General features: G+C 44.4%; 1 protein-coding gene across 7 annotated transcripts in view; it reads left to right on the top strand.

The window, feature by feature from the left end:
* The first annotated feature begins 6,020 nt into the window (after positions 1 to 6,020).
* myom1b (myomesin 1b) overlaps positions 6,021 to 14,381 on the top strand; it is a 37,100-nt gene continuing 28,739 nt past the window's right edge. For 2 of the 7 annotated variants that reach the window (XM_031835997.1, XM_031835998.1), the window contains exons 1-8: positions 6,021 to 6,310; positions 6,946 to 7,183; positions 9,661 to 9,714; positions 10,047 to 10,178; positions 10,303 to 10,477; positions 11,611 to 11,768; positions 12,102 to 12,194; positions 13,562 to 13,650. In XM_031835997.1, the coding sequence (XP_031691857.1) occupies positions 7,005 to 7,183; positions 9,661 to 9,714; positions 10,047 to 10,178; positions 10,303 to 10,477; positions 11,611 to 11,768; positions 12,102 to 12,194; positions 13,562 to 13,650 (880 nt within the window). In that variant the 5' untranslated portion in view covers positions 6,021 to 6,310; positions 6,946 to 7,004. The remainder of the gene's footprint in view (positions 6,311 to 6,945; positions 7,184 to 9,660; positions 9,715 to 10,046; positions 10,179 to 10,302; positions 10,478 to 11,610; positions 11,769 to 12,101; positions 12,195 to 13,561; positions 13,651 to 14,381) is intronic. The other 5 variants (XM_031836000.1, XM_031835999.1, XM_031836002.1 and 2 more) reach the window with 4 other exon arrangements.

Genomic DNA, 14,381 nt, shown 5'->3' with positions numbered 1-14,381 from the left:
GTGTTTATACTTGCATACTATTGTTTGTACAGATGAACATGGTACCTTCAGGTGTTTGGAAATTGCTCCCAAGTATGAACCAGACTTGTGGAGGTCTACGATTTATTTTCTGAGGTCTTGGCTGATTTCTTTGGATTTTCCCATGATGTCAAGCAAAGAGGCACTGAGTTTGAAGGTAGCCCTTTTTCTTTTATTCCAGGCTTTATCTAAATATTCTGCAAACGTAAATATACAATGGCTAAAAATGTTGCTTTTATTTTAATTGCAATATTTTTTTTATTGAACCTTTATTTATCTAGGCAAGTCAGTTAAGAACAAATTATTGTTTACAATGATGGCCTACCCCGGCCAAATCCGGACTACACTGGACCAATTGTGCGCCGCCCTATGGTACTCCCAATCACATCCGGATGTGATACAACCTGGATACGAACCAGGGACTGTAGTGATGCCTCTTGCACCGACATGCATTGCCTTAGACCGCCGCGCAACTCGGGAGTCCTTTTGGGTAGGTTATACATAATATTTCTCTCACACATGAATTCACACTTCGTCAAACAAAAGGTTCTCAATTTGGGTTTATGATTAATCTTCTCCACCGCCTCATATTGTATCAACAATGTTTTTTAATAATATCTGTCTCCCTTCATTTGGTTTTCGTACAGATGTTAACAGTCAGAAAAAGGTCAGACATTCCAGTTGCCCAGGCTCCCCCTATGGGTAGATTCCATTAAAAAACTTGACTAGCAATTCTGGCAGTTGTCATATCCAACAGTGTATTCCAAAGTCTCACCATACACACCTTCCTTCTCACCTCACAGGGTTCCCAGCCCATGTCCCCAGTTATTGCAAGTATAGGTGCAAACTTGTGGACACCTAAAACCACTGTCTTTAACAAATTATAGGCTAAAAGATCCCTATTTACAAAAATCTAAAGTATTTATACTCCGGACTCCGACATTGCTCATCCTAATATTTCTATATTTCTTAATTCCATTATTTTACTTTTTAGATTTGTGTGTATTGTTGTGTACTGCACTGTTGGAGCTAGGAACACAACCATTTCGATACACCCGCAATAACATCTGCTAAATATGTGTATGCGACCAATAAAATGTTATTTTATAAAAATAATTATGGGAACAGGTGCTGCACTACAACGACAGGAATGAGCAATGGAGAACAATATATTGAGACCCTAATGTGTTCATGTTTAGAGGATACAAAGGGTCTGCTACTTGAAACTGGGATGGCGAGGAGAGCTTAAATCTCAAAACTATTAAACAATCTAATAATAAACAATCTAATAAAACTAGTTAAACGTCTAGTTTTGATTTACATGTGGTTGAGTTGTCAACTATGGTGAATTCAACGTGAAATCAACAAATGTCACTATGTCGTTGTGTATTTAGGAAAATAAAGGGTGAAAAAATTACGGAATTCCCTTGCTTGGAGGATTTTTTGCAAATCCAAAGTCATTACGTTGTTTTTTCCGGTTGAAATGACGTGGAAACAATGTTTATTCAACCAGTTTTCCCCAGTAGGCATTGATTAGTGATGTTAGTGTTTTTCTGCTCGGCTAGAACAAAAGCCTGCCCTGTGCCTGTCTGACCAGAATCAAATAATACTGTCTCTAAACATGACCTCATATTGCACTGCCCATATTGACCACTAGGGGGTAATAGTCTCATAGGGGTGGAAACTAAAACAAAGTTTGCGTTCATAATCACAATTGACCAACTTCCAGTGGGAGTTTCACAGAAGACTAGCTTGAAATGATTCTGTCTCGCCACGATCCAAAACACCCACTCCTATCTAGTTGTACGTTGTGGGGTTGTTGATTGTTGATTGTTGGCATAACCAGGGCAAACTGGTGTGATGCTCGTTGGCAAGATAACTTACTGACAAGCCTGCCAACACACCAGAAACAATCGGAGGCACGTGGTTAAAGTAGAATGGTTCCGTCCCAAAAGTCACCCTAATCCCTATATAGTGGACTGCTTTATACAGTGCCTTCGGAAATGATTCAGACCCCTTGAGTTTTTCAGCCTTATTCTATTACAGCCTTATTCGAAAATGTATTAAATACAAATGTTTCCTCAGCAATATACACACAATACCCCATAATGACAAAGCAAAAATTTATTACAAATAAAAAACTGAAATACCTTTTTTACATAAGTATTCCGACTCTTTACTTTCAGGTGCACCCTGTTTCCATGGATCATTGTTGAGATGTTTGTACAACTTGATTGGAGTCCACCTGTGGTAAATTCAACTAATTGGACATGATTTGGAAAGGAACACACCTGTCTATATTAGGTCCCACAGTTGACAGTGCATGTCAGAGCAAAAATCAAGCCATGAGGTCAAAGGAATTGTCCGTAAATCTCTGAGACAGGATTGTGTCGAGGCACAGATATGGAGAAGGGTAGCAAAAGATGTCTGCAGCTTTGAAGGTTGCCAATTTCCAAGAACACAGCGGCCTCCATCATTCTTAAATGGAAGACGTTTGGAACCACCAAGACACTTCCTAGAGCTGGCCGCCCAGCCAAACTGAGCAATCGGGGAAGAAGGGCCTTGGTCAGGGATGTGAAGAGGAACACGATGGTCACTCTGACAGAGCTCCATAGTTCCTCTGTGGCAATGGGAGAAGCTTCCAGAAGGACAACCATCTCTGCAGCACTCCACCAATCAGGCCATTATGGTAGAGTGGCCAGATGGAAGCCACTCCTTAGTAAAAGGCACACGACAGGCCACTTGGAGTTTGCCAAAAGGCACCTGAAGACTCTCACTCCATGAGAAACAAGATTCTACTCTTTGGCCTGAATTCCAAGCATCACGTCTCGAGTAAACCTGGCACCATCCCTACGGTGAAGCATGGTGGTGGCAGCATCATGTTGTGGGGATGTTTTTCAGTGGCAGGGACTGGGAGACTAGTCAGGATCTAAGAAAAGATGAATGGAGCAAAGTACAGAGATATCCTTGATGAAAACCTGCTCCAGAGCGCTCAGGACCTCCGACTGGGTTGAAGGTTCACCTTCCAACAGGACAACGACCCTAAGCACACAGCCAAGACATCGCAGGACTGGCTTCGGGACAAGTCTCCAAATGTCCTTGAATGGGCCAGCCAGAGCCCGGACTTGAACCCGATGGAACATCTCTGGAGAGGCCTGAAAATAGCTGTGCAGCAACAATATCAATAGCGAGGCTATATACAGGGGGTACCAGTACAGAGTCAATGTGCAGGGGCACCTGTTAGTCGAGGTAATTGAGGTAATACGTACATGTAGGTAGAGTTAAAGTGACCATGCATAGATAATAAACAGAGAGTAGCAGCAGCGTAAAATAGGGGTCCGGGTAGCCCTTTGATTAGTCTTTTGGCTTGGGGGTAGAAGCTGTTGAGAAACCTCTTGGACCTAGACTTGGCGCTCCGGTACAACTTGCCGTGCGGTAGCAGAGAGAACAGTCTATGACTAGGGTGGCTGGAGTCTTTGACCATTTTTAGGGCCTTCCTCTGACATCGCCTGGTTTCGAGGTCCTGGAAGGCAGGAAGCTTGGCCCCAGTGATATATTGGGCCGTACGCACTACCCTCTGTAGTGCCTTGTGGTCGGAGGACAAGAAGTTTCCATACCAGGCAGTGATGCAACCAGTCAGGATGCTCTCGGTGGTGCAGCTGTAGAACCTTTTGAGAATCTGAGGACCCATGCCAAATGTTTTCAGTCTCCTGAGGGGGAAGAGGTTTGTTGTGCCCTCTTCACAGCTGTCTTAGTGTGTTTGGACCATGATCGTTTGTTTGTGATGTGGACACCAAGGAACTTTAAGTTCTCAACCTGCTCCACTGCAGCCCTGTTGATGAGAATGGGCGCGTGCTCGGTCCTCCTTTTCCTGTAGTCCACAATCATCTATTTGTCTTGATCACGTTGAAGGAGAGGTTGTTGTCCTGGCACCACATGGCCAGGTCTCACCTCCTCCCTATAGGCTGTTTCATCATTGTTGGTGATCAGGCCTACCACTGTTGTGTAATCGGCAAACTTGATGATGGTGTTGGAGTCGTGCCTGGCCATACAGTCATGAGTGAACAGGGAGTACAAGAGGGGACTGAGCATGCACCCCATGTTGAGGATCAGCGTGGCGGATGTGTTGTTACCTACCCTTACCACCTGGGGGCGGTCCGCCAGGAAGTCCAGAATCCAGTTGCAGAGGGAGGTGTTTAGTCCCAGGGTCCTTAGCTTAGTGAAGGGCACTATGGTGTTGAACTCTGAGCTGTAGTCAATGAATAGCATTCACACATAGGTGTTCGAGGCTGTAATCGCTGCCAAAGGTGCTTCAACAAAGTACTGAGTAAAGGGTCTGAATTCTTATTTCAGTTTTTTATTTTGAATACATTAGCAAACAATTCTAAAAACCTGTTTTTACTTTCTCATTATGGGGTATTGTGTGTAGATTGATGAGGGGGGAAATGATTTAATCAGTTTTAGAATAAGGCCGTAATGTTACAAAATGTGAAAAACAGGAATACTTTCCGAAATGCATATTGTACATTGTGCGCTATAGGGAATAGGGTGCCAATTGGGATATAGACACACTAGTGGCATTGGACCATCCTTCTGATTTACTGCAGGGTGTGATGAAGTCATTAGCCCACCATGTTATCACATTCCTGGCTGGGAGGGCACCTGAACTTTCAACAGAACTGTGGAGACTTTTTCAAGAAATACATCCTTAATGTGAATTATGATTGACACACTGTCAGGGGAAAGGGGGCTTAGTCTTAGATTACAGTACATCTCTGGACCTTTTAGGTTAAACCCCATTGAATAAGAGCGCAATCCCCTTTGATGTTCAATCACGCACAGAGCTGATCCCAAAGAGATCCAATAATCCTGAATTATAGGACCTGCATGGCTGGTCCTATGCTGTATTGTACATTCATAGGTTTCTGATTGACCGTATCAGTAGGAACTCCTAAAGATATTAAAAATGCCTTCAGGATCTGTTTCCTGGAAATAGTGTGATGAAGATGTTTGTCTAGTGACGCTAGGAATAAGGCTTAAACTTGGATCACCGGTCTTGAAAAGTTGCAACAAGTAAAGAGTGAACCACAGACTATTGTCTTGCAGTGCCATGCATGTGTAGGCCTCGTCTTAGATTCTTCATCGCTTCAGTATTCACTCACTACTCAGGGAACGTCACGTTTGTTTATTTCACATGCAGGGTCAAAAGGCTATTGCCTGCAAGGAGTGGAGCTCCATCCAGACTCCAATGACAAGGAAATATAATAAAATGATGGGTATGAGCTTTCTCTCTCTCTCTATATATATATATATCTCTCTCTCTATCTCTCAGACACACACACACAGACACCGCGCCATCACAAACACACACAATGCTAACTGGCATTTGTTGTGTGACACAGGCAAAAATAGCATGGCTATAGTTAGTCACAGACACAGCTGAAGCTCTTCTGGTGTGGAGCCAAGACAACCGTTCGTCAAGTGTAGGAATATTGGCACAGGCACAATATGAGACGGAAATTACACTTGAAGATGAAGTCCAGGTTATGGGATCAGGAGGTCAGCCCAGTAAGACCGATCAGAGTGGTATATAGGCCTACCTGGCAAAATAAGATTAAAATGAAGAGGAATATCACTTCATTGGCACACAAGGTCCAACCAAAATGTCATGTTCATGTCAGGCACTACAGTGACCTTTCCATATGTGAATATGATATATTGACAATAACCTTGATAGTCATTAATTAATGTAAGGTATACCATATAAGGAAATACCAATGTTTAAATACCATACTTATAAAGTAATCAGTTAACGGGACACTGACGATGAGTAATGACCATACTCTTTAAATGGTGTCAAAAATACAGCAACACTGAGTGATGACAGGCTGCAGATGTTTTGTACAGTAGGCCTAGCATAGCCTTCAATATAGGCCAACAGGTGGAGTCATTTTGAACGTTGCAAATAAGTTGTACTCGGCAATGACCAACATATTCACATTTAACTGAACTAGGTTGGGTGTGCTGCTGTCTTCTGAGAGTTCAGATAGCTTCCCTCCGTTCTGCTCCCGTCTATATTTATCAGGCCTGCTCACCATAAAAGGACGCGTCTGCGGCTTGGCCATTCCGCCCAGTGCCAATATTATTTTTGTTGAGTAGACGGCTGCCCTGTCCTCTGCTACCGCACCTACCTGCGGAGTTGCCTGGATATCAAGCGTTGTTGGCTTACACCTGGAGTTGGATCACTTTTTTCCTTTGCTAGCAGCAGCAGTTGGTAGCTTTTTTGGCCTAGGTAAGTGATGGCAAAATAAATTACCGCTCCATCACCAAAATAGGAGTTTTATATATATTGACAATTCGTTGTTGAATATTATTGTAGGTTTCGTGTGCATGTCGATGGTGTGACTTTCTTTGCCTTGTTATCCTGTGCTATGTCAGCCTCCGTGCACACACTGATATTTGGAATTTCAGATTCACAAGCTCTCCTCACTCTAAAATTGTGCCCTATTGGATTAAACAAATGCACCTGTTGCTTTTAGAACAGGCTACAGTCATTAATTATTTAAAAAATCTGAAAATCATTTTATTTAAATGCAGTAAGTATAGGCCTAGATCCATTAGAAAAATCCTTAAAGATTCGAATTCTATCCAATTCTATTTGGCTATTTAAACTATCAGAAAAAGTTGATAGTAGATTGCATAAATATGACACCCAAAAATGTTATAAAAATCCCCTCTAATCCAATAGAGACAATGAAGGTCATAACCTTTCCTCTGTGATTATATAAAGTAAAACAACAACAACAATTTATTATCAGGACAAATTGTAAATGAAACCCAAACATTAAACAAGTAATAGCTTACAAAAATAGGCTACATTTTGGAGCAATGCTAACTGTATTGAACAAAACCATTCTCAAACACTAGCTAAGCCGACAGACAGGCAGACTACAAGAGACTCGGGCTGAATTCAGGGCTTGTGCAGGATGTCGGGATCCACACCTTTCTACCAGAAACATCACCGCCACTATGACCGTGGTTACCGCAGCAAGGAGTTGGAATCGGCTGTTAGCCAGTACCAGTCAAGCAGCAGCAGCAGCAGCTATGCCGCCCGTCGGAGCAGCAGCAGAGCCAGTGCCAGTGCCGCTCTCAGTGCCAGCAGTGGGTAAGAAGGAGGAAGATACAGTAGCTCTGGTCCATATCCATCCCATCCATACTGGTGTCAGAAGATACCTCTGCTGTCCTCTTAACCCCCCACCTCCATATCATACCACCTATCTTGGTGGTCCCCGCTTAGTAACCATCCTTTCTCGGCTTCTACCAATTTTCCTTTTTTCTCCTCCACTTCCTGCTTCTACACCTGCCGTGTTAAGGTTTTCTACCACTCCCAGTAACATTCTACAACCTTATCTATTTTCTCTAAAAACATTCTAAAATTATAGAATATGTCTGTGAATCCTGCATGAAATTCCAAGGAGCCCTAAGCATGGACACTGTGCATCCCAGCGTTCATAGCGGTGTTTGCTGCACGCTGCCCCGACTGCTTCTGAACGAATGCACTTTTTCTTTTGAGACTAACCATTTCTAGTTCTTCTAAGACTAACCTTTCCCACTATACTTCCGTTTACCAGCAATAGGACAAACTCAGATTCACATTGACTAGGTCGTCATAAAATGTTTGCTGAAGGTTGGGTAGAAGCAAGCTTTAAAGGAATGTTATATAATTCAATGGTATGGTATGTGGCTTATAGACTGAAATAGCATCCTGGCCCGTGCATACCATGTCCCAGGGAATGTGAGCTGTGGTAATTATCTCTTCGAGTTGTCTAAACCCCAGTTTCATTTGTTTCCTTTCTGAAAGTCGTGTTTCCATATTAAGAGGTTTTATTTTGTTCAGTCAGTACAGTATTCCGTTGGGGGACTTCATCTCACACTAAGCAAAGACTTTGAGTGAGTCCATAAAGCATATGGCTTTTAAGCATACTTCTCCTAGAGCCTTCTGCTTCTTTGTGCTCTGGAGACATGGTTTGAAGTTGCCTCTGAGGTAAGGTGCAGAGTGACAGATTTTTACCTTGTCAGCTCGGGGATTCGATCCAGCAACCTTTCGGTTACTTGCCCAACGTTCCTACCTGCCAGGCTACCTGCCGCCCCTGGGACATTAATTTCAGTTTGAATTCTTTATTTTATTGGACGATGGCGTGTTGAAATGTTGGGGGGGGGGTCTTTCTCTTAGGAGCACCTGGCCTCTCTGTAGTGTACATACAATACACTGGCCTTGACAGTGTGCATGGGAGGTCAAAGGGTGTCTGTGTAGCTAATGGTCCCTCATTTGGGCCTTCATGATTGAACCACATGCTTTCAGGAATTTACCCAGCTTTCCCTGTGTTTATTATAGTCTGATGATGATGGTGACATACTGACGATGGTGACATACAAGCAGTTATGAACTGGAGATGTTTATGGTATTGTGCTGACATACCAATTGTTCCGCTAGGAATACTAATTGAATGTGGATTGCCTTTCCTGCATTCACATTCTGGAATAAGAGCGCGCCTTATCGTAATCCATCTAGATGACTGTTTTTCCAACCCTGATCCTACAATGCCAAGTTGCATTCTCAGGGGTCCTTGAGGGTTGGGGCGGGGAAACAGTGATCCTGATGGCTTTGCTTTTCTGTTTCATAGGTGTCAGTGTTCTGTCGCACCTTCTCTCTGTTTACACTGACAGAGACTCGTCCAGGCACTGTGTGGGGTTGGTAGGTTCCTCCCGTTCACCCTTCTTGCTCCTGTGGTCCTCCCACCCGCTCCTTATCAGCACTTTGACACTGTCACCCCCCCCCCCCCCCCAACCCCCACGAGGGCCCCAGAAGCTGTCACCCTCTTCCCAGAGCTATTCCCAGGGAGAGGGTCTAGAATCTATATTACTCCCTTGTGAACAGCCCAAACTACACATTATGCTGTGAGGGACCTCTGGGGAGTACAGAGACACGATGTGAAAATTGTCATGGTTTATGAGACGGGCTTCCTGAGCTCTGGTGGTATTTTCTGTATAAAACATGTTCTTATGTGTTCCGTCTCTGCTTTTGTTGGAGATCGACTGCCAGCATCCTCCTGGAGAATGACTCCAATCCTGATCCCACCCTCCATTCTCAAGGATCTGGCCTGCGTTTGTTGTACGGGATTATCACGTGTGATATGAGCCACGTGTTGGTTGTATGCACATTGCAGACACATACGTGATGTGTGGGGCTCTGTTTCTTATTGCCTGGCGATTTGTTTGGCCAATAATGCGCAGTACTGTGCACAACCTGTTGATATTGCGAGAATCAATTTGGTGCAACCCAAATAATGGTCGTGCTGAGTGTTCGGTTCGTAGAGTTTCAGGTTGGTGGGTTTTTCAGCTGCGGATCTCTCCTCTCCTATTCCTTTTTCAAGTGGGATGAGGTCGCCTGCGTGTCTCCCCCCTTTCACCTCCTCTCCTTTGACCACCATGTTTCATTTCATTCCATCTCGTTGGTCCATTTTATATGTGTGTGTGTGTGTAAAGAGTTTGAGATAGTAAAACAAGTGTCAAACGCCGCACACTGCTGACGACAGACGGCCGGCCGTGTCTTAATTCTATCTTTTGATTTTGTCATTGCAGACATGTCGTTGCACTGCATGAACGAACGACGCCTATCCCTTGTAGCTACACCAGGTTTGTTGGTAGACGATGCACTGCTGTGCACAGGGTTTTTCTCTTTCCTCTTTGCACAGTTTGAGAGATTGAATAGAAATGCAGATAAATGCGCCTAAGTCACCATCCTGGTTGATAATTCATTTTGAACTTAACTGCTGTGCTCAGGTTTTATTTATTTTTGTTGCACAGTTTGAGATCGTTACCCCAAAAAATGCTGCTTAAGCCACCCTCCATGTTGATGATTAATATGCCCCATAACTTAATTTCTCCTCCTCATCCACCCCTCCAGATTACATTCACCTTAGTTGGATGTTATTACACTGCTGTACTGACACTATCCTGTGTCTTAGACTTAGTTCCTCATACTCTGGCCTGGAGGAGAGCAGACTGAGCCCAATGCCCAAGAGAGCCAAGCCCACCTACCTGGCTATGGACAAAGAGAACCAGATTATCGGCTATGTAGTGCCCATCTTCAGGGGCAGGTAAACGAGCCATCGACCTTTGAACCTTAGTGATTTTTTTTCTTTCAGTGAGTGGTTCTGACCAATGACCATGAACATAACCCCACTGCCCACTCCCCTCCCTGGCTTTGCTCCCCCACCCTAGTCAGGAATATGCCAGTGGGTTTTCGGATACTGAGGAGGCCCGGGTGAAGGAGAGTGCTGGATACATGGCCCGGAGGAATCTGTTCACCAGTGGGTTGGAGATGGAGCGGACGGAGCAGACGTCTAGGAAGGTGTCCATGCGCGAATCAGCCGAGCGCATCTCCCTGAGCAAGAGGGTTAGTTCAGGATCCTGATAGGATCATATAGGAGAGTGTGTTCCTTTGTCACATCACATTGAGGAATACTGGATAATACTCTCCCTCCTGGCAGCAGAATGGGGAATATTTAGTCTTTGTGACGTCTTAGAGGGTGGGATTCCATTGTGACATCACATTGGGTAATATTGGAAAATACTCTCTATCGTGATATCGTAATGCATTATAGTTAGTTTGTTGACTTCTGACTGGACAATTCTTTCACTTTGTTAGATCACAGAGTGACATTGTTTCCCTCAGTGGCGTCATAGAGAAGAGTATTTATTTACCTTTGTGACATCATAGAGAAGAACATTCACGTTTGTGACATCACAGAGGGAACACCTTAAGAAATCCATTAGCAAAGTATCACAGGAAAACTATTGCCACAAGAGCGATGTTTCAGTCCATTGATTCATTCTTCTCTGCTTCCACTCCCCTTGGAAGCTTATTTGTGTCCCTCACTCAAGTGTTTATGTCAAGGAATATCCTGCCCCAATCACTCAGGAGGATCATAAGAGCTACAGTAACCATTGAGTGGGGGGCACACACTATATTTAGACTATCACCCCTCTGCCAACACACCATGTCACTGGGTGAGACATTCCTCAGGAGCTCTAGTTTCTTAAGACACAGAGGGGTAGTGTTCATCGAGTGTTGTCGGATGATGTGTTAAGGGTTATTGGATCCACAAGTAGGTTTTCATACCCATAGTTATTCCGAGATCATAAATCAATGACTCATTAGGACTTCGCTGTGACCAGAGAAGTGCATGGAGTCTGCATATGTAAAGAGGTCAGATGCCCGAATCCATAACTTGATATCAGCCCATGTAACTTTTTTGTATTTTTACTTTTGTTACTTACACAGATATCAAGTTAGGATTCAGCTCTGACTCATTACCTCGCAAATGCCTTGTAAAATGCCTTGTGTTTGTTTCAAGGATGCATCATGAATTGATGGGCAAGGGTTTTCTGCAAGGGTTCTGGAGGTATAGTGTTTTACTGTTGCACCATGAGAATGTGCTAAGATAATGTGCTGTGCCTGTTATGCCTGAGAATGTGTTGAGCCTTGCGAAGGCTCTATGAAGGCTTAATGAACACATTGATCCCCAGATCTATGAGAACGAGGAGCACCACAAGCGTATGAACAAGGATAGCCTGATGCACGCCCCAGAGTTTGTGATTAAGCCTCGCTCCCACACGGTGTGGGAGAAGCAGTGTGTCAGGCTGCACTGTACTGTCTCTGGGTGGCCTGACCCACGGGTTGTCTGGTGAGTACTGCACTCACACTCACACACACATGCACATACATGCACACGCACACACCTCCCTGGATACACCTTAGCATGACCAAGTGATCACTAACACAATACACACCAAATCAATCCCTTATGGATAGAGCATTAGCAATTACGGCCCTCTCAATCCTATCCTCATGTCATCGCACTTAAAAACTATAAAACACACTATAAATACTTCTCTGGTGTCTATTTAGCTGGCGTCTCTATGCTGATTCAGAGCTGTACTTTAACACTCCATTGTCCTGCTTTTCATCCCCCTCTCTGCTTCCCTTGCCTTCTCTTCTCTCCTCTTTCCACAACAAGGTACAAAAACAATGTGACAATCGACCCAATGGCCCACCCAGGCAAGTATAAGCTAGAGAGCAGCTACAACGTGCACTCATTGGAGATCAACAGGTAGGCACTACCCCAAAGCCACAGGATCTTCCACTATGTACCACTCATCTCAGAGTAGTGAGTGCTGATTTAGGATCAGTTTAGCATTTTAGATCTAAACAAATAAGATTACATGGACATGCGGGCACCTGATCCTAGATCAGAACTCCTACTCTGAGTCGCTTGATACATGCATGCCCATGTCTTCTCTGTGAGGCTCATTGCTGTGTATTAACAGATACTTTCAAACAAGCCACAGTCATCTCTGGCTGTGGTAAAATGTCAGTGTGATGTCACCACCACGTCCCTTTAACACCCTTTCATGGTGTAATACAATCGCCACTCTCAGGAAAGGTCAGAAAAACGTTGTGGTGGGCCAGAGTGTGTGGGCACACTGACAACCATGGGAATGTTTGGACGGGCTCACATTGGGAACTCGAGGGACAGTGGATTGTGGTTCTTAGAAGTAGGTTTGAGAAATGTGTGAAATCGAGACCCCTCTCTGACTCTCGCTCTGTCCGTCTCTCTGTCTGCCTGTCCACTAGCCTGCCTGCCTGTCTATCGGCCAGTGCCCTGACGAGCTCTGTGAGCTATAGACAGACACCAGAAGGCTGTTGGTGAAGGCTATACATGATCCGAGACATTTTGCAGCTTGCCTCTCGATAACAAAGAGGACGCCTAAAGATAGCCCTTTTTTCCCCCACCAGAGGAATTATTTGGAGATAGAGGGCCCCTGTTGTGGCTTATTTTAGGCCACTTCACAAAGGACTTAACACTTAAGTGTCTCCTGAGCTGTGTCAGATGGAGAGAGATATTATTTTGTTTTCTCACAGTCGTCCAAACTCAACCACACATGTAGCTTGTTGCTTCCTCTCTGTAGAAAGTTGGAAAGTATATTTCCGTGATAGAATCTAAGCACACATAACATTCATACAGACGCATCTAGCAGCTGACACATGATGGCATCATCACAGTGTCTATTTATTCCCAGACTATTCCCGGCCTGGAGTTCTGGAGCATTTTACAGTCCCAGCTCACATAGCTGTGTGTTGATTTCCATGTCCGAGCGGGGAGGGGGGTGGAGAGAGGGTGTTAACGTACACGTGAACCATTAGGAGACAGAAACATGTGTATCTGGGACATCGATTCACCTCTCTCTCCCTCTCTCCCTCTCTCTCTGTGTTTCTGTGTCTCTGTGTTTCTGTGTCTCTGTGTCTCTGTGTCTCTGTGTCTCTGTGTCTCTGTGTCTCTGTCTCTCTCTCTCTCTCTCTCTCTGTCTCTGTCTGTCTGTCTGTCTGTCTGTCTCTCTCTCTCTGTCTGTCTGTCTCTCTCTGTCTCTCTCTCTGTCTCTCTCTCTCTCTCTCTCTCTCTCTGTGTGTGTGTTTCAGATGTGATTTCGATGATACTGCACAGTATCGTGTTTCTGCCATGAACAGCAAGGGAGAGCTCTCCTCCTTTGCCTCCATCGTTGTTAAGAGTACGTTTCAATATGTCACAGTATGTTATTGCCTCTGTTAGATAACGGGTCATATTGTGCCTCTGCAATGAAATAGAGTAGACAATAACCACCCATGATTACTCCATTTTGACAATCACTGTCCTTCTAATTGCTGCTCTCACAAGGTGTATTGTAAGTTTAAATCAAATCAAATCAAATCAAATTTATTTATATAGCCCTTCGTACATCAGCTGATATCTCAAAGTGCTGTACAGAAACCCAGCCTAAAACCCCAAACAGCAAGCAATGCAGGTGTAGAAGCACGGTGGCTAGGAAAAACTCCCTAGAAAGGCCAATACCTAGGAAGAAACCTAGAGAGGAACCAGGCTATGTGGGGTGGCCAGTCCTCTTCTGGCTGTGCCGGGTGGAGATTATAACAGAACATGGCCAAGATGTTCAAATGTTCATAAATGACCAGCATGGTCGAATAATAATAAGGCAGAACAGTTGAAACTGGAGCAGCAGCACAGTCAGGTGGAAGTTGAAACTGGAACAGCAGCATGGCCAGGTGGACTGGGGACAGCAAGGAGTCATCATGTCAGGTAGTCCTGGGGCATGGTCCTAGGGCTCAGGTCCTCCGAAAGAGAGAAGGAGAGAATTAGAGAACGCACACTTAGATTCACACAGGACACCGAATAGGACAGGAGAAGTACTCCAGATATAACAAACTGACCCCAGCCCCCCGACACATAAACTACTGCAGCATAAAA

The sequence above is a fragment of the Oncorhynchus kisutch genome, linkage group LG11 (assembly GCF_002021735.2).
Source record: "Oncorhynchus kisutch isolate 150728-3 linkage group LG11, Okis_V2, whole genome shotgun sequence".
NCBI lineage: Eukaryota > Metazoa > Chordata > Actinopteri > Salmoniformes > Salmonidae > Oncorhynchus > Oncorhynchus kisutch.
The sequence above is the reverse complement of the archived record's forward strand: the minus strand, read 5'-3'. Positions and strand labels throughout refer to the sequence as shown.